General features: G+C 39.0%; 1 protein-coding gene and 1 long non-coding RNA gene across 2 annotated transcripts in view; both read left to right on the top strand.

Moving 5' to 3' along the window:
- The window catches only part of LOC147577314 (uncharacterized), a 104634-nt gene extending 91379 nt beyond the window's left edge, over positions 1 to 13255 (top strand). Inside the window, exon 3 of the long non-coding RNA XR_015240141.1 lies at positions 12504 to 13255. This is a non-coding gene — a long non-coding RNA (uncharacterized LOC147577314). The remainder of the gene's footprint in view (positions 1 to 12503) is intronic.
- A 767-nt stretch (positions 13256 to 14022) lies between these two features.
- On the top strand, positions 14023 to 19882 carry LOC147577313 (uncharacterized). The gene is made up of 3 exons (XM_086674759.1): positions 14023 to 14973; positions 16201 to 16393; positions 18000 to 19882. The coding sequence occupies exons 1-3, from the start codon at positions 14928 to 14930 to the stop codon at positions 18139 to 18141; spliced, it is 381 nt and encodes a 126-aa protein (XP_086530885.1). The 5' UTR covers positions 14023 to 14927; the 3' UTR covers positions 18142 to 19882.
- Positions 19883 to 20564: the final 682 nt, after the last annotated feature.

Below are 20564 nucleotides of genomic sequence, written 5' to 3'. Positions count from 1 at the left end.
TAGCTGGATTTATTTTCTTTTTCCCATTGTTTTGGCCCACTCCTTTGTTTTTGTATTTCCTAATACTCAAATGACAGGTATGTTTCACCATTGATGTTGCTCTACAAATCATTGAAACTTTTTACACTTTATCTCTCTCTGCCGTGCACCTCAGTTTAGATGATTTCTATAGTCATGACTTGAAATTCACAGATAAAAGTAAACTTGTACTTGATATTGAAAAACTTAAGTCTACCCAGTTTGTTTTTTTATCTTATATATGCAATTTTAAACTCTTTGTTCTTTAATTTCTATCATTTCTATCTCTGTTTTTAAACATATGTTTTTCTCCTGATTACAGAGGACATTTTTCCAAGTCTTCACATCTATTAATTTTGTATCAGATGCTGACCATTGTGATATGATAATATATATATGATATATATACATACATATATATACATATACACATATATACATATATATACATATATACATATACACATATATATACATATACACACATATACATATATACACATATATGTATATATACACACACATATACATATATACACACATATGTATATATATGTGTGTATATATGTATATACATATGTATATATACATGTATACATATACAATCACATATATACATATATATACATATATACATACACATATACACATATATACATATATATCTCATATATATTGTGTGAACCAGACTAACAGCATCTTGGACAAATCTACGATGATGACCATTTTGTGACTTGAAACCTTAGGTACAGATCCCCTCCACCTTCCCATATTCTTTCCTTTTGTTTAATCACACCTTTAAGTACACCCTCAGGGCATACCATCCTTGATCTGCCCAGGAGAAAATGTCTGTGACTGATGTATGCCTATTCTTAAACATTCTCCTCGAGGTTAGTTCCCTTGCATGTACTCCCAGCCTCTAGGGCTATAAAAGCAGGTCTTAAGAGAGGTAGAGTTACAAGGATATATTCATAGTTGCCTACGATAGGATTCTGTCCTGTAAGGCCTCTTAATAAATCATTTCTCATCTATCTGGTCTTATAGCCCCTTTGGTCTTTGGAGGTCATTTTGCATATACCTCACTTTCACAGTGTGTGTGTGTGTGTGTGTGTGTGTGTGTGTATACATATATTTTTTTTTCACGTATATGTGTGTGAGTGAATTTTGTCTTTATTAAAAAAGTATTGTTTATTTTGGTAGGTAGGTAAGTGGCCAATCAACTTGATCCTTTTAGGTTAGTTTTAATCTTTGTTATAAAAGTTTTAGAATATCTTTTTATCCAGGACTAGTGTAGTATTACTATTAAGGTCTGACTCGCTGGGGTCTCTGATCAATACCCTGAATTTTTATTGAGAATTGTACTCCCTGGTTAGTTGGGAGATAAATGTCTTCTACCCCTGTGTGATCTCAGGAATTGTGTAACCATTTTGTTTTTTGCTTGGTATCACTGAGCTTCACTTTATGCCTATACAACTTGCATAAGTTAGCAACACCCAAGTAGACCTCTATACAGATTTTTGAGGTACTTTCTCTGTGTAACTCATTCCTTCCAGGTCCCTGGCCTGAAAATTCTTCCTGCCTCAACTTTCTAAGAGTTAAATCTCTATTTCCTCAACTCAACAAAACTACCTTGATTGGTTTTAGTCCTTCTTCCCAGAACTGTATTCTTAGAAGAGTTTACTGAAGTGAAACCAGGGAAATTATAGGACTTACCTCATTTGTGCTCCCTTTATGAGAGATAAGAGTCCCTTGGCTCCTATTTTCCAATGCTTGATAACAGTTTCATGTATTTTTATTAATTTTTCTTCTTTTCTTTGTGTAAAGCAATGTAATTAGTTTTTTGGAAATTTCATGTTAAGAAAACTATATATGGTGCCAATAGAAAAAGACACTGAAATTTTGCATATTTGGTTCAAGATTAAAATGTTTATTTGATTTTATGAAATTAGTAATACAATATTTTAATATAATGAAACAATCAGTGAAATGCCAGAAATTATGGACAAAAATAAATTACAAAGTTTATGGTGATCTTTTAAAACCTTTTTAATTATTAAATCAAGTGTCAGAACTGAATCCCTAAATCATTGATCCTCAAATTTTATGGTGTACAAGAATCAGCTGGAATCTTTGCCAAGGAGTAGATTCCTGAGTCCCAACTCTAGTATTTTAATTATGTTTTGAGTGGGGCCAAGATATCACCATTTTTTTCTTTTTCTTTTTTAAATATATGAAATTTATTGTCAAATTGGTTTCCATAAAACACCCAGTGCTCATCCCAAAAGATGCCCTCTTCAATACCCATCACCCACCCTCCCCCTCCCTCCCACCATCCATCAGCCCTCAGTTCTCATTTTTTAAGAGTCTCTTATGCTTATCACCATTTTTTTAAGCAATACTCCTATTGATTCTGATGTAGCAGTTCCAAGAGAAAATTCAAATGAAATGTCCTTGTGCTGTTGATATTTTCCTTATGAGTAACTGTTTAATGACAAATGACCATATTGATTCTGCTGGGTGAAAGCATAATTTAAGTGTTGCAATGTCTGGAGGCTATGTGGGTCTTACGTTCAGTCATTCCAAATAAGAGAATGTAGAAACTAAAAATTTTGTTTTCTTATTTGAACCTTTTGCCTCTCAACTCAGGAAAGAAAAGGTGATATTTAAATTTGGTATGAATGATGGGGCGCCTGGGTGGCGCAGTCGGTTAAGCGTCCGACTTCAGCCAGGTCACGATCTCGCGGTCCGTGAGTTCGAGCCCCGCATCAGGCTCTGGGCTGATGGCTCAGAGCCTGGAGCCTATTTCCGATTCTGTGTCTCCCTCTCTCTCTGTTCCTCTGCCGTTCATGCTCTCTCTCTGTCCCAAAAATAAATAAACGTTGAAAAAAAATTTTTTTTAATTTGGTATGAATGAAAACATCTTGCAAGCTACCTTTGTGACAATATTTAAATGACTTATAATCACAATGAAAACATATTTGAAATGTTTAACAGAGCTCTGTTGGAAGCTCAAACCAAACATCCAGAAAAGTGTGGAAAAAAGAAAATGCCATTTATGACAAGATTTCATAGCACTTGAGTTCTGGTTTTAATTTTCTCCAAAAGGCATTTGGCATCAGGCAATATGCCATCTATACTATTACTCTCTGCAGTAAGTCTCTGAAGCTCAATGTCCAGGGAGGTATGGGAGACTGTGGACACTCTCCATGTACTGAGTTTTCCTCTATCTTCTGTCCAAATTAGGTCTTTTGCAGGGTTTGGGAGGAGAGGTCACTGTGCCCCAGAAAACCCTAAAAAATAAAAACTCTTGTTTGATGAATCTACTGATACAATGAATACCAGGTCACATTAGCATTCTCTTGACCCCTCCAAAGGAGCAGATTAAAATCATAACGGGCCTAGGAGATTCATTTCGACAACCTTCTTAGGACAACTGTCTCATATTTGGCTTATTTCTTGGTTTCAGGAAAAATATAAGGGAGAGAAGAACTGGTGATTCTGAGAAAGTTTTAGGAAAAATTAAAGTTCTTCCTTGCAATGCTGCAGCTCATGTATTTTTCTTTAAGCTGGAAACTTGCCAGTCTACATTACAGTGGAGCAGTCTCTAAACTTCACCTGGAACCATAGATTGGGCTCTGACTTGCTGGAGATTCTCAATCTATGCTGGCAAAATTTGCAAAGTCCAAGAATGCTGGTTCTTGCCAAAATAGAAAAGAAAACGTAAAAATGGACTTGGTGCCCCCAGATTTGTGCTTTGAGAAATCTAAATATATTTTAACAAAAGCTAATGTAAGAAATGCTAAACCCATATCCCTAAGAGTTTCTTTTCCTACTTAATAAGGTCTTTCCTTTATTGAAAAGTTACTGTATAGCCAGACATAAAGCACTCTGCATATTTACCTCATTAAGTTTTTATAGCAATCTTTTGAGGTAGGTGTTATTTTTATGCCCATTTTATAGGGAAACTAACTGAAGATAAATACTATATATTTAATAACTTAAGAGTAAAAGCTAAATGGGGTAGAGCAATAAGTGGCAGTCAACATTTAAATCCAGGATGTCTGACTCTGAGGTTCATGATCTTAGTGATTACACTGTATTTTAATAACTCAATCTCTCAGCCTATCCTTTCCAAATATTCGCTACACCCATAGAACACACCTGTAAGCTCCATTCTTCCCCAACAATCTTCCCTGATTTAGGATAATATTTCATCAACTTCACTGAGTTTTGAAGCTAAGGATTTCTTGTAGGTTTAGAAGTCAGTATTCTAATCACATCTGATAGGTCCCTTGTTGGATTACCTTTGGATCTCTCTTAAGTCTCCTTTTTATCAGCCAGAATGGGAATCCAGTACTATACACATAAAGAGCTCATATTTTCTCATGACACATTAATTCCAGTGACTCTTCCTCTTCCAGTGTTGACCTGCCCTGGAGTAGTGCCTGGATTTTTCCTTCTGTCTTCTTTCCTATTTCATAAAGTTCTGCTTGGCTTTTGTATTTGTACCTTCTAGGACTAGACTCTGTTCTTATGTTGTCATCTTTTGAGCCAGACAGCTTCCACATATAGATGCAGTGTTTAATGATGACCAGCACCTGGATTCCCTATTGGTATGGTTAGGTTGGGTTCCCTATTGCCACCTGACTGGATACACCTGAACAAACATTTTCTGAGTACAGGCTTTGTGTTAGGGCCTAAAATATATGGAAAGGTATATTCTCTGTCATTGTGATGTTCACAGTCCAAAGACTGTCCTTTATTAAGATTGAGACATTTCATTAGTTAGCCTTATTCAAGGAATTTTTCCTATGCAACCACCTTCCTCCAGTTTCACCTTAGTAGGAATATTTCTGCTTTATCTGTTACAGTCCATGCTTGATAATCTGAGCGATGGCACTTCCTGTCTCTCCTCTTCCATGCCACTATGGAGACATGACCTGAGGCTGACCATTCCAATGCTTGCCTTCATCCTCTATGGATACATGTTCAAGGGGATGTCTAGTGGCCTTTCTGGCTCTATAAATCATTAGAGATTAATCAACTTTGAAGTTCCTAGCAAGTCTCTAAGTACTCTCACTGGGAGTGAAAGTTGTAGGGGAAAAGCAGTTGAAATCTTCTAAGACAGGTACAGGCAAACAATAGCCCATAGTCCAAATCTGGCCCTTCATCTGTTTCTGTAAATAAAACTTTATTGAAACACAGCCATGCTTTTTCATTTATGTGTTGTCTATGGCTGCTTCTGTGGTATAATGGCATAAAAAGATGAGTAGTTGCAAAAAGAAACATGGCTCACAAAGCTTAAGGTATTTACAATCTGATCGTTTACACAACAGTTTACACATACTTGTTCTAAGACATTATTAAACTTTTTAGGGAGCATATTAAATAATAATGCTTGGTTATCTTAATTACTCTAATAGTTAAGAGAGTAAATTTAAGGTGGATGTGTAACAAAAAGGATACACTATAATAGTTTTTTTTTTGTTTGTTTGTTGGTTTTTTTTTTGGCCATGCACATATAGCCTGAGTAATAATCAACAAGGTATTTGGCTTGAGCTCTTATTCATATTTCTCACGCCTCTGGACATATCAGTTACCCTTGATCCCACGTTGCTCTCATACTTCTTCCAAAGGGGATGTCAGCAGTCCTTTCATACTTTTTATGAAACAGTACAAGGTGTTTAGAATCTTAGGGTATTGGTTGATATCTTCTTGCCAAGTTGCCAAGCAACCTCTAAGCAGCACTTACACCTTAGTTTGTCCAACCTTCATCAAATTCATGTTCTGCCACTAATTTGGCTCCCAAGTGGAAGAAACCTTCATTCTAAGCTTAGTGCTTTTATATGTGATTTTGACTGATTTATTTTCTGAATATAAAGTTTTATGGTCCTTGAAAAGGTGACTATGCTCCTCTAACAAATTCTCCAGAGACTAAACCAACTTTTTAATAATGATAATAATGGTAAAAACAATAACTTTGAATACTTATTATATACTATAGTTATAATGATAATGAGCATTATAATAAGCTATACTAGTTTTGAATGGTTATTATATATGTGGGAAATGGTTACAAGTTCTGCACATAAATTTATATAATCCTCCCAATATTTCAGTCAGTCTGGCACCAGAGCCCATGTTCTTAGTCACTATGCAAAATATTGCGAAGTCACCTATTGCTAAGGAGTTTTTGTTGGTTCTTCAACATAGGCAGGTCGTAAGTGGTATTACTAGTTGAATGTCTTTGATGGTGTTCCCTAAAAAATAGGATACACACACACATATATATGAATATACATATTTCATATACATATATGTATACATACTATATGTTAAGTAGACAATATGGGGCACCTGGGTGACTTGGTTGAGCATCCGACTTTGGCTCAGGTCATGATCTCACAGTTTGTGAGTTTAAGCCCTGCGTTGGGCTCTGTGCTGACAGCTCAGAGCCTGGAACCTGGTTCAGATTCTGTGTCTCCCTCTCTCTCTGCCCTCCCCTGCTTGCACTCTCTCTCTCAAAAATAAATATTAAAAAAATTTTAAAACGTATACAATAAATGTTTTGAAAGATGCATAGAAAATCTACTTATCAAATATATTATCAAAAAGTATATGGCAGGCACTGTTGTAATTTAGAAGGAATGCTTCAATTACTTGCATGTATGCACACTCTCCTACGAATCATTTTGATGAGAGTAACACACTTAGTAAATTAGATTGAAACACAGAAGCAAACAAAATAAGTTTTACTAGCATACAGGATAATTTATGGAATTTGGGGGCAAGAAGTACAAAAAGTAGGCAGTTAGGGGTCAAATTAGTCTCCAGACTAACAGAGACTAACAGAACAAATCTGTTCTCTTTTAGTCTCCAGATTCTCTTGCTCCTTCTCCCCACCCCCTTCATATGCTTATCTACCACTCAGTACCTTGCTGGCATCTTTCTGATCACTTGCCTCTTTGTAGATCTAGCCTCTTTCTGTTTCTGAGTGAACATGGAAGGCTGCGCACTAAAAGCTCCTATAATATTAACTAGAACTGGATCCAAACTACAGATTCCCAGGAAAGGAAATCAGTGAGTTATTTCCAACCAGATGTCCTCTTCTGGGTCCAATCAATAATGCCTGGCATTAGGGTTAAGGTGTGTTCACAAGAACTGCTAAGGGAACAGAATCCCTAAGATTCTGGGTCTTGAATAAGGCAGGAAAACTGAATAATAAGTTTGCTGTGTATAAAAGATGGTGACTTTCTCTCTCTCTCTCTCTCTCTCAGTGCCTAAAAAGTCATATTAATGTTTCCTAAAACCAGGTAGTAATACTTCTAACTGCTTTCTAAGATTATGGGAGATTCACTCACAAGAGGAAAAATACATTAAATATGAAAAATGTACATTCACTCCTTGAATGTTGCAATTCCATAATACCTGATATTTTTCTATATTCCTATGCTTGCCTGAGATGCCAGTAAAAAACTGCAGTGGAGGCAAGTGCCAGACTTTCTGTTACCACCTGTATAGTCTCATCAATTGCAGACTTGATCCTTCATTCAAAATTGCCAGTGGCATTCAATCTACAAAGATTAGCCAGAGAGTGTGGAAAGGATGAAATGAAACCATTTCCAGTGGTATCCTGCAGACCTGCAAAAACCAGAAAACTGGGCCGCCCAGTGAACTGGCACTACCTGGCGAGGGACCAGAACAACTTGCCACTTCACTGGCAGAATTCCAGGTACTAATTTCCTTTCCTCATGACTCTCCATAAGTCAGATGCTGAGTCTGAAAAACCATGTGGCCACTACTAAAGAGGAAGTATCAGGAGATGCTCTAATAGCCAATTGAATAGCTAGCCTCTCCAACATCAGCACTCCTAATATAACAAAAATTTTTTTTAACTAAAAGTAAAAACCTTTCTCTTATTTGAATGACCTCGTAGTTAGAATTATTCTTTGTTTTTAGTGTATCCCTATTGGGAAAATTATCCACACAATGTGGAGATGGAAAAATGAGACAAATATTAGAGTTGAGTGCTACAGTTGAGCCTTAGTTCTTACAAAACTAACAGAGATTAGAAGAAAAGTTTATGCTTTGGAGTAAAGACTTTATAGATCTATCACAGGGGCTTGCACAGGGTCTTCCAGGTACAGAGGGCTCATGTGCAATTATCTAAATTGCCTAAATTCTATTAGTCACAAAATTCTCCCCAGGTCCCAAAGCTCTGTCTGATAGTTTTAAAACATGGTGTAATAGGATAGATGGGATGCATATGGACCTCAGGATATACTCTGGAATGTCATCTTTAAAAGCCAGTGTATGGATTTATTCTGTTTCTACTTTTCTTTTTATTTTAAGTGACTGGTACTATTATTTTACAGAGTTGATTAACCTAAACTAAAAGAGATGTTTTCTCTAGAAATACAAAAAGTAGCAAATTGTTTCAGTATTAACTACCATGCTGACCAAGTGAAAGGTAGATTTAGTATGAAAGTCCTTAATTTACATCTATCTAAATCAGTAATTCCCAAGTTTGGCTGCATAGGAGAATCACCTGGAAGATTAAAACAATGCCAATATCCAGGTCCCAACCCCAGAGATTTTGATTTGTCTGTAGTATTCCATAGGCATCATTAAATAAACTTATTTTTCCAGTACTTCCAGATTTACAAAAAAGTTGCAAAGACAGTACAAACAGATCCCATATGTCCCTCAGTCAGTCCCCCCTCTTGTTAATATGTTTATTACTGTGATGCATTTGTCACAACTAAGACACCAGCACTGGTGCATTACTAGTAACTTAACTCCACACTTTATTAGATTTCATTATCTTTTGCATTCATGCCCATTTTTGGCTCCAGGATCCCATTCAGGGTACACCGCATTTTCTTTGGAGAAGTGTCTATTCATGTCTTTTGCTCATTTCTTCACTGGATTGTTTGTTTTTGGGTGTTGAGCTTGATAAATTCTTTATAGATTTTGGATACTAACCCTTTATTTGATATGTCATTTACAAGTATCTTCTCCCATTCTGTTGGTTGCCTTTTGGTTTTGCTGATTGTTTCCTTCGCTGTGCAGAAGATTTTATTTTGATGAGGTCCCAGTAGTTCATTTTTGCTTTTTTTCCCTTGCCTCTGGAGATGTGTTGAATAACAAGTTGCTGTGGCCAGGATCAAAAAGGTTTTTGCCTGCTTTCTCCTCGAGACTTTTGATGGCTTCCTGTCTTACATTGAGGTCTTTCATCCATTTTGAGTTTATTTTTGTGTATGATGTAAGAAAGTGGTCCAGGTTCATTCTTCTGCATGTTGCTGTCCAGTTTTCCCAGCACCACTTGCTGAAGAGACTGTCTTTATTCCATTGGATATTCTTTCCCTCTTTGTCAAAGATTAGTTGCCCATACGTTTGTGGGTCCATTTCTGGGTTCTTTATTCTGTTCCATTGATCTGAGTGTCTGTTCCTGTGCCAGTACCATACTGTCTTGATGATTACAGCTTTGTAATACAGCTTGAAGTCTGGGATTGTGATGCCTCCTGCTTTGGTTTTCTTTTTCAAGATCGCTTTGGCTATTCGGGGTCTTTTCTGGTTCCATACAAATTTTAGGATGATTTGTTCTAGCTCTGTGAAGAATGCTGGTGTTACTTTGATAGGGATTGCATGGAATGTGTAGATTGCTTTGGGTAGTATCGACATTTTAACAATATTTGTTCTTTCTATCCAGGAGCATGGAATCTTTTTTCCATTTTTTTGTGTCTTCTTCAACTTCTTTCATAAGCTTTCTATAGTTTTCAGTGTATAGATTTTTTCTCATGGTTACTCTAGGGTTTGGGGGTTTTTTTTGTTTGTTTGTTTTTGTTTTTGTTTTTGTAAAGAATACCACAGAGAAGTACCTTCATCATGTATCAGGAAGTAAATACCATGAGCACTGAATGTGCACTAATGTTTGAAAACCACTGAAGGAGATAATACGAGGGATACCCTCTAGTCTTTCAAAAGGTACTTAAAAGGTTGCCATAGCATCACTGCATGAAGTGATCTGTAGTTTAAGATGAGCATCACATTTTAGGTGTAGGGTTGTAAGTCTAGTACTTTCAAAGTGGCCTAATTTCTTCCAGCCAATATGTATTGACTTAGAATGCCTTGGCAGAGAAACTGTCCCTGCCCTGACATGGAGCTCTTACTTTAGTCATGGACAACTGTGAACAAAATATGCACATGATCAAACATCCCCCCCCCCAAATATGCTCCTTTATTGTGATACCATAAATATTGATATACTACTAATTATTAAAATGTGCAAAATTACTGTGAAAAAAGGGACCTCCTCTAACCCCAGGCTTTTCTTATTATTCTCAAAGCAGAGCCATTAACTTTCTCTAACTTATGCTTCAGGTGTTGAAAAGCTAATTCACAGCTCCCTGGCTGCCTACTTGTGGGGACAGCTTTCTTCTGCTATAGGCAGTAATTGCCTTCCTGCTAGCCCAAATTGCCCTAGAGAAGAAAGCATAGCTTTGCTTGCTTTATCTTGTGGATTTAAAGCAGTGTCTATACTTCCTTTGCATACAAGTTCTCTTACAGATATTTTTACTCTAATCCATGTGACTTCTTCCAGTTGGGACATGAGGAAGAAGATTCTGAAGACATGCACTAATATACATTTTGTCTGTACTGGTAATGTATTGAAAACAACTCAGGGATTATCTTGTTGGGGGAAGGGGGCAGAAACTATTCTCACCGGTCCGAGTTAGTAGAGATAGTGTGAGAGATGGTGTGGATAAAAATTCACGCTCAACTGGACGGATCTGTCAGAAATATCTGAATGGATCAAGAAGCATTTGATTTGGTCAAAAAGGCTAGACTTAAAACCATAAAATGTAAGTATAACCTGTTTTTCCCTAAAGAAAACATCTTCCAGGTAAAACTAGGAACATAGCAAGATTAGTAGTTACTTTACTAGTTCTTCTCAGATATAATATACAGGATTGGATTGTGAAATCAGACTCACAAATCTCATCTAGCATAAAGTTTTACTATTAACTTCAAGGGTACGGGAAATCAAGAGGCACAGAGGGGAGCAAGGGAGAGCCTGGGATGTGGGGGGCAGCCAGCCATGTCCTTTCTCCCTGCAGCAAACATGTACCTCTGGTTCAGAATAAGAAGTGAGGTCTCCAAATGAGATTCCTGAGGTTACCTCACGCAGCAGAGGATGTTTAAGCAGTGAAAAAATCTCCATTTTATACCCCAAGGTGGAGGAACTTATGTGAAAATCTGTAGGAAGTCATGTCTTACAAATCCAGAGATTCTGGTTTATTATCATAGATAAATCTTTAGCCAGGGACATCTTTCCAAAGGCATTCTGAATTCAAGTTCTCCTCCTCGTAGCATATATTATGAGTGTATCTGCTTGGAGATTCAGTTGACAAGGAGATCAGACTGGGTGACATGCCATCCATTACTTCTTCCAAGAGTGTACCCTAGTAAAACACGTAAATAAATATAAGCCCAGTTGCTATAACTCCTTCCTCCCCATGCCTCGGCCCATTTTTGCAGGAACTTTAACTCCAGTCATTAATCTCTACATTCCAACCAAGCACACACACACACACACACACACACACACATTCTCCAATTTAACCTGACCTTGTCAGTTCTTCACATAGGCTTAGAAACTCAGTTTTGGTTCCTCTGTGGGGTCTACAATTTTTCTTTACTTTTGCCCTGGCTTGCAGCAGTGAGATCTGCTGCAAAACCTTCACAAGTCCAGGGGACCAGCATCAACATCCAGACCAGAGATCTGTACTTAGGGTACTGGTGCCGTATGAACGCACCCCTCCCACTGTCGCTCTGAGGCAGCAATACATTAGTTCACCCTATTGTCTTTCTTGGCCCCGTGTTACTGTGAGTTTATTAACTGTTCTCCTGCTAGTTCAAACCCTTAATGTCTGTCCCACTGCAATCTGTCTTCCACGGCTGCATTCAAATGTTCTTTCTAAAATGCAAATGTGATTATGCCTTTCTCATGATAAGAAACATTCAATGGCTCCCCAGTGCCATCAGCATAAAAACCCAAGCTTCTTAGTCTGTATGACATATTCAGAGTCTGATCATTAAGTACTTGTCCTATTTGACTGTTTTCCACTCAACCTAGATAACCTAGATAATTCAGTTTTAGCTCAGCCCTACCTCATTTTTGGATTCTGTGCCATTATAATTGCTGCTCAGTCTGTATGGGATGGTGTCCCTACACACACACACACACACACACACACACACACACACTTTTTTTTTTTTTTTTTAAATCCAGGCTAGCCTTTCTTTATTCTGTTTGGTTTGGTTCAGGTATCACCTATTCTGGAAATTTTTTCTGGCCCCAGTATTCTAGAGTGGATATTCTTCTAGCAAGAAGAGCAAAATGATATAAACTGTTGTTACCTTTGTTGGGTCTCTTGTCTCTCTTACTATCCTTTGAGAAAGCATTCGGTCTTCTATTTCAGTTTTGGGATACAGAAAGAAAATGAAGGTGGATGCAATGAAGAGCACAGACGGGAGTTTTATGTCAAAGGGGTGTGACGCCTTTACCTCAGACTGAAGGGAGAGGTGTGCTATAGAGAGATTTCTGGGAATCCAGAAGGACACGTGAGGTGGTGCCTCAAACCTGATGCTCATTGGAAGCTGGTTGAGCTTTTTGAGCATGAGTGCTGGGATGACAACTTGAAGAGAAAGTTTGGAGGATGCACTGAGACTGGGATAGGCTGCAGGCCAAAGATAAATAAAAGGGTGAGAGAAGGAGGAAATCCCCCAAGGCAGGCTGTAAGTGGTAACTCTATGGGGCAGCATGGGAGCTGAGTGAAGGAAACTCAGCTGACTGTGAAGAAGCAGGTGACAGATCCTGGGACTGAAACAGCACAGGGATTTGTAAAGTTTGCATGAAGAAAGGCCAAAGGGCTGAGGGAGTTGAGATTTGCAAGAGAATGACTGAAATCATGGCCTAAGAGTTTAGCCCGGAGAAAAAAGGATGGGAAGTCAAGAGTAGGCTGAGAAATTGTGAGAAAAGTATAGACTCACTCTACATCCTTAGCTTTTATTGTGGTTAAACAAAATAAACTCTCATTGCCAACCAGAGTCATAAGATTCCTCAACTGTGCTGTTCACAGCCGTGTCATAGATCTACTTTGAATTTTAAGAAAATGTTCGCAGTTAAGGGATTAACAAGACTTTTATTCCATGAATGGGAATATAGGGGGAGCTGGACCTAAAATTAATGTCACTAAGAAAACTGATAACATCTTTAAAATCTAGTTGATCTTTTAGCTATCTGGGTGTTATCTGGAACAGAGAGATAAGAAAATGATAAAGCTTTCTCCTCTTCAGAATTACCTTCTTTGATTTCAAATATTTTTGGTTCTCTTGTCTCTTGGGCTAATTGTCATTATAGACAAGGGCTCTCGCTGCTAAGTTGCTTGCCCAACACACTGTGTAGCAAAAGATTAAAAGGTAATTGGATCAAAAATTTCACAGGAAAAACACACCGAGATGAAATATCTCTCTGTTAGGCCTATCCCCGGGAGGAGCACTAGGATTAAGTGAGCCACAAATAGTACATGACGACCTCACCAAATGCCGCATTACTGAGCCTGAGTAATATGGTTATATAATAAGAAGAAGCTGCTTTACTCGTGATGAAAGAAAAAAAAAAAAACAAAGAGCTGTTCACACTCTCCCATTTCATATGCCAGACAATCTGGAGTTGTTTTGATCCTCATAAATAGGGTTGATTTTAATGTGGTCATCAGAGCCTTTTTGGGATCTTTATAGGCCTGAGGCATTCTTACTGTTGGAGACAGCCCCCCACCTATACCACATTATAATAAGTAAATTAGAATGCACCGAGGTGTTAGATCAATTCTAATTTGCATATTTATTTCTGTAATAATTATTGCAGTTATTTTGTTCATATATTTTACTACAGTTTAATTAAAATACATATTGCATTTAGTTTTGCAATGTTCTTTTATTTTGCAGCTGGTAATATTTTTCCAGATGTCTGTCAGACATTGTGTTGGCCTTTATAAAATTCATCAATTATAGGTACTATGCCTGATGATACCTCTGGATGAGTGGTCTTGTGCATAGGGAGAGAAGTTGGACTCTCTGAGGAGATATGTAAGATGAAGTCAAGGTCACTGAGAATGAGTTCAAGTCCAAGCTTTGCATCTAACCTATTTGACTCGGGCAGGACCTTTTGTCTCCTTCTCATTCACCAGTGCCAGCACCAATGCTGTTTTTCTCTGCTCTTAGTAGAAACAGATAAATAATTGGGCAAATACAATAAAGTGATAACACTTATGAAAGACTTATTACAGGTTGCTATGGGAACAAATAGAAAGGGCAGAAAGTTCAAGGAAGTCATTTTTTTTCCTTAGTGGAAATATAGATAATACTCATGCTGCAGCATTAATTTTTTTTTTTTACAGGCTTTATATGGAGGATCAAATAACATCAGAAAACTTTCATACTTTAGGATACAGCAGAAACACCATAGAATTGGAATCAGAAAATTGGGTTTTAAATTCCAATTTGTTCCTCTGAACAATCTGGGAAAACTGCTTAGCCTATCTGGATCTCAGTCTCTACTTCTGTAAAAGAGCGTATGCTGAGTTGAATAGTATTCCCTTCCAAATTCACATTCTATCCAGAACCTGTGGATGTGACCTTATTTAGAAATGATGTGTTTGCAGATGCAATCAAGTTAAGATGAGATCATACTGTATTAGAGTGGACACTTGTCCAAGAACTGGTGTCCTTATAGGATGAGGGACATTTGGAAACAAACATACAGGAATGTCAAGTATTGCCAGCAACCACCAGAAGCTAGAAGAGGTAAGGAAGGATCCTCCCCTTGAGCCCTTGGAGGGAGTATGGCCATGCTGACACCTTCATTTCAGACTTCTAACCTCCAGAATGGTGAGAGCATACATTTTTGTTGTTTGAGGACACCCAATCTGGGCCAATTTATTTTGGCAGCCCTAGGAAATTGATACAGGGGGTAATAACAGCACTTATGTACCTCACAGTGGTGTTATGCCAGGTCTAGTGAGGGTCTGACCTTGTGGGGTGAGAGTTAAAAGGGGTGCAGCCACTAGAATCCAACCTCCATGATATTCACTTTGGAGCAACCACACCCCATTAGGACACCTCTGTCTGCCTTGTTCACTGTATGTCAATCCTCTCACTGCCAGTTTCTTCTACCAGCTTCCAATCACCATGCTATTTGTTGACTCTTCATTTATAACTTTATTTTCTAGCTTAATATTGCATAGCCTAAAATCAGTGGTTTGATTTTTATGAATTTGCCATTAGCATCTCTGCTTCCACCTTTCTGCATTGTCCCAGTGGGCTAGGAAAGACATCCTGGAGGAGAGTGTAAAGACAAAAAGCACAAATGATACTACAGCACTTCATAGATGGTAGTTATTTGGATAAAAAATTACCAGTATCCAAAGTGGATAAGGAAGTAATGTGCACCCATGTGGGGACACAGTACAGAAGGCACTGGCTTGGATTCTGGTCCCAACACTGCAGCTGGCTAACATGGCCATGTTGTATAACCAACTGGTGCCTGAACATCCAAGTCTGTACAATACGGGGCGGAGGGGGGAGGCAGAGTGGAGTACATGAAGGTCCCCTCTAACTCCAGTATCTCTTGAACTCTGCTTAAGCTGAATTTTTAGAGGGATACTTTATGCAAGCATTCATAGAACTCTGAAACACACACACACACACACACACACACATATGTTTTCCTTCATGAGGGAGTCCTTTAATAGACATGGGAAGGACAGGGTCATGACTTGGTCCTGAGCCAAGGGATGTAGTGGCTCCTCCTCCCCAACGCTGCATGACTCTGGTAAAAGTTGACATGGGAGAGGTGGTTTTAAAACAAACATGGTGAGACTAAGTTTTCACTTTCATGAAAAAAAGGGGAACTCGGGAGGATTTGTACACAGAACAGAGTCTAAGCACCTATTCCCATAAGGCTGAAGCTTGTTACATTCTGCATTGGACACTCTCCCCCCAAACTGTATGCATCCAAGTAAGACAAGAGCCTGGCTAGTCCCTGGCTGCACATGAGGGACTGATGACTCTATAGCTCTTAAGTGTTTTTACACTATGCATATTGTTGTGCTTTAGAACTCCCTACCCTGCAGCCTCAACCTGAAGCATCAGGTGAGAAGCCCTCTTCTACTTCAAGCTCAGACCCAGGAGACAGCAGCCCTACTCCTTGCTGGCTCTGTAAACTGAGGGGTCATCAAAAGAGACGGGTCAACGCTGGACAAGATGCAGCCAGTGGGAGAAGGCAGGGTTGGAAGGACCAGGGTGAAAGGTGAGGCCAAGGGTAGCAAGGGTGTATGGACTGGGAAGGTTGGGGACTGGGCAAAACTGGGCTCAGATTAGGGGGCAAGATGTGGATGGGGGCAGGATTGAGCATGTCCTCAAAAGCCATGCTGTAGCAGCAAGCTGGGCAGGGGTGAGGTGCTCAGGGCTCCATTCTACCCAGGGCAGCTGCCTCGAGCTTCAGAGGCCAGGTGGCTGGGGCAGGCCCTGACTCCAGATGTGTGTGGGGAGAGGCAGGAGGGAGTCACTAGTGTCAGATGGGGCTGGGCTGGGGGGGCAGGGCATGGTGACATCCGTGGGCATGTCCCTGTGGGCCAGGTGGGATCAACAGGATCAGTTGTTTTGGAAGAGAGAAAGCAGGTCATCATTACTGTTTGGGGAGGTCAGGTGAACCGAGGTAGGACAGCTGGATAGAAATGTCTTAAATGTTCCCCTTCATTAATCTAAAATTAGTTTTCAGGTGACTTAGCAAAGCTATGATTAAGAACCAGAACTTTTGGGGCGCCTGGGTGGCTCAGTTGGTTAAGTGTCAGACTTCAGCTGAGGTCATGATCTCATGGTTCATGGTTTGAGCCCAGCATCAGGCTCTGCTGACAGCTCAGAGCCTATGGCCTCCTTTGGATTCTGTCTCTCTCTCTCCCTCTCTCTCTCAAAAATAAACATTACAATATATTTAAAAAGAACCAGAACCTTGAAGTTATAAAATTAAAAGTTTGAGTCCCAGCTTCTCTCCTTACAGCTGCATGATGCCAGTAAATGTGCAGTTCTAAACCACGGCCCCCAAATTCATTGACATTTCTCTCATCATCTGGTAGGTCTTTGTCTCCTTTATCTAGACTCTGTGACCAAGATAATACTATGCAAGTGGTACTGTGTCAGTTTCCAGGCTCAGGCTTTTAAAACTAGCAACTTCCACTTCTTGTCTCTTGGGGTGCCCACTCTTAGGACACAGCTGCCAAGATCCAAGAAAGTCAAATAGCTTCATGGAGAACACATATGGGCATTCCAGCCAAGAGCCATACCTGAATATCGAAGTGACTGGCAGCATCAGCCACCAGACTGTGTAAGTGTGTGGACCTTTGGATGATTCTAGTCCCCAGCCATCATGTCCTCCCAACCTATGCATCAACCCAGCTTAGAACAAAGATGGGTTATCCCAACCACATGGTGCCCAAGTGGCAGATATTTGAGCAAATTAAATAATTGTTGTGTTTTAAGCCACTGAGTTTAGGTTGGTTTGTTACACAGCAACATATATTTCACCTAGTAAGTTACTTTATCTCTTTAATCTGTTTTCTTACCCATAAAATGAGAGAAAAACATCCTCATGGTGGTGTTATGAAGGATAAATGAAATAACGTATTCAAAGCAAGAACCCCACATCTTTGAGACTCAGTTGATAGTAGTCACCATCGTTACATTGATATTTTTATTATTTTAATGGGCTGAAATCATGGGCTTTCAAAAGCCATATTATATTTCTAAGGTAGCCCCAAGACAAGATTAGATATAATAGCAAAGATATACACACACACACGCACGTGTGTGTGTGTATGATAGCTAACCTACCTTTTTTTTTTTTTTTTTTTTTAAAGGATCAGAGAAGGCATCAAACCCTCTGGTACTCAAAGGGAGAAGAGTTTCCCATTTACTTGTCAATCTCAATGGTTGATGAAAGTATCCAGGCCAGACTATACAGAGCTGAGAGTGACTCCAGGAGCTCATCATGCAGATTAAATGGACTTCATGAAGAACTTACTGTGGTGTGGTTTGTGATGTTGTATTGTATTGTGTTATGGTTTCCTGGTGTAGGAAATATCTGAGACATATCTGATTCTATTTTTCTTGTCCATATTAACCAAAGCCCTTGCAGGAATTCATACCAGGTAGTTCAACTGGCAAGACTTCAGGAAGGGTCTACTTACTGAGGTATAGGAACGATGAAGGGAAAGGACAAAAGATGGTGAGGCGCCCAGAGACAACTAACGATGGGGAGCCATTGCTGCCCTGTGACTAAGGAGACAAAGGAAACCAGGTTTGCTATGGAAGTTCATTAAGAGCTGGAACTGAGGAGGAGAGGCTGCTGGTAGGAGCTGTAATTATAACGGGAATCAGACACTACCATAGTCCTGGTGGAAAACCCTCTTGGCCTTTGAGTTCCTGCTGGTGCCACCCACTGCCCAGGCATAAACAATCCATTGGGAGTTGAGGGGGGGGGTCTAAATGTTGTAGACAATAGGGATCATCACAGAACAGAGTGAATGGATTTGCAAAGGCAACCAGAGAATAACCAGTAGTGATCTCACCCACTGAGGACAGTATTACTTGGCCTTACTACTGTTTCGGTTCTCTGAATGCAACTGGGTGATGGTAGGCTATCCAATAGTGTTACAGGGTCCCCCTCTCCAGTTATTCCTTCTCATAATCCCAAGTGGTGGAGAGATGGGAGGACTGACGGATGGGGTAGGGGACATGAAGGCAGAAGGAGATAGAACAGGAAGAGTATCACATGGGTTAGAGAGAAAAATATGCATGTATGTCCTCAATAATTAGTTATAAGCATCCTTTATTTTGGGGGGGGGGGAGGGACTGTCTGGGGCCAACAATCCCAGGGAGAAACATCCAGATGAAAGTTCAATAGAGCAATGAAGAATATGTGACACAGAATTAAGGCCAGACCCTCCAGCATGAGTACAACTCAGGAAGATAGAAAAACCCACTGACATTTCAGAACTTGTCAGTCCTGATAAGTTATTAATTCCTTCCAGGATCTATTTTCAGTAGACCTCAAGATGCACACCTGTAAGCAATGGGGGCTGGGACCAAATTGGGTGTACTAACCAAGAGGATCCCTAGGAAGACAGCTTCTTCTGTTCCAAGGTTGTGTACTGCTTACGTGAAAGGGAGAGGTTATCAGCAGTTTAACCAAAGCTTTCTTATAATCCTTCCTGTTATGAAAATGTAAGTACAAGCTGGGAAATTTTCCTCAAGTGATAATGCTTTGCTAAAGAAAACAGCTTAGTGTTCTGATTTTACTTCAGTTAATCTTAGGCATTTTATAAAAATATAAATTTAGTGTTTTATCTAAAATCGGATAAGTAGTTCTAATTCAGATGAGGGGGCAGTGGTGGGGTGTGGTAGGTAGCTATGTATATCATCTTTATATTGTGGTTTCAATCTGGGCAAAGTTTAACTCATGTGTATATACTAATATATATATTCACACATATATTCATATACATATATACACTTGACATTATCTAAAGTTCTATTTATGATTATGTTCATATTTTTATTTTTATATAATCCTTTTTCTTTTTCACAAATTTATTAGCAAAGACATTTGAAAGAGTACTATTTACTCATTGTCTTAAACATGTCATAGGGAAGGTTTTTTTAATACTATTTTTAATTGATTATATTCAGCTTATCTCCACTGCTTTGTATAAATCATCCTGTAAAGACTTTTCACTTCCAATTTTAAATCTGATGTGGGATTTTTTTTGGGGGGGAGGGCGTGGGGTTTATTTAGTTTTCTAGAAAAATGGGAATAAAAACACAAGTCCTACATACCCTACTCAGTATTTGTGACCATCTGATGGGCTAATATATATTGAAATGACTTGCAAACTGTAAATAGCTATGCCTATTAATTACAGCCAAAAGTTTACTTCATGCTTAATTCTAGGGTAATAATAATTGTTAGCACTAACATTACTGTCAAATAGCATCTAAGACGTATTTACTTGCTTACTGCTATCATCTCATTTTACAAATGAAGAAACTTGATGAAACTGAATCACAGAAACTTTGCCAAAGGCACATACCTAGAAACTGGGCCTAGACAGGAGATGAACCAGGTTGTTAGTCAGCTAACCAGAGTCAGCTATCTTTACACTAAAGCTGAAGTCAAATATTTATAGTTTCATACTCCATATGTTTAAAATGTGTCCTGTTAGACTTCTGGAAAGATGGTGGAGTAGGAGGATCCTGAGCTCACCTGATCCCATGGATACACCTAGACAACAGCCACATCAGTGCTACCAATCCAGAAAATGACCTGAAGACTGGCAGAATAGACTTTCCACAGTTAATCAGAAAAAAGGCCACACTGAAAAGGGTAAGAGGGGTGATGACATGGTTGAAAACCAAACCCACCA

The sequence above is a fragment of the Puma concolor genome, chromosome C2, assembly GCF_028749965.1.
Source record: "Puma concolor isolate L17-30 chromosome C2, mPumCon1.1.hap2, whole genome shotgun sequence".
In the NCBI taxonomy this organism is placed as follows: domain Eukaryota; kingdom Metazoa; phylum Chordata; class Mammalia; order Carnivora; family Felidae; genus Puma; species Puma concolor.
This window is presented reverse-complemented; position numbering and strand designations above follow the sequence as displayed.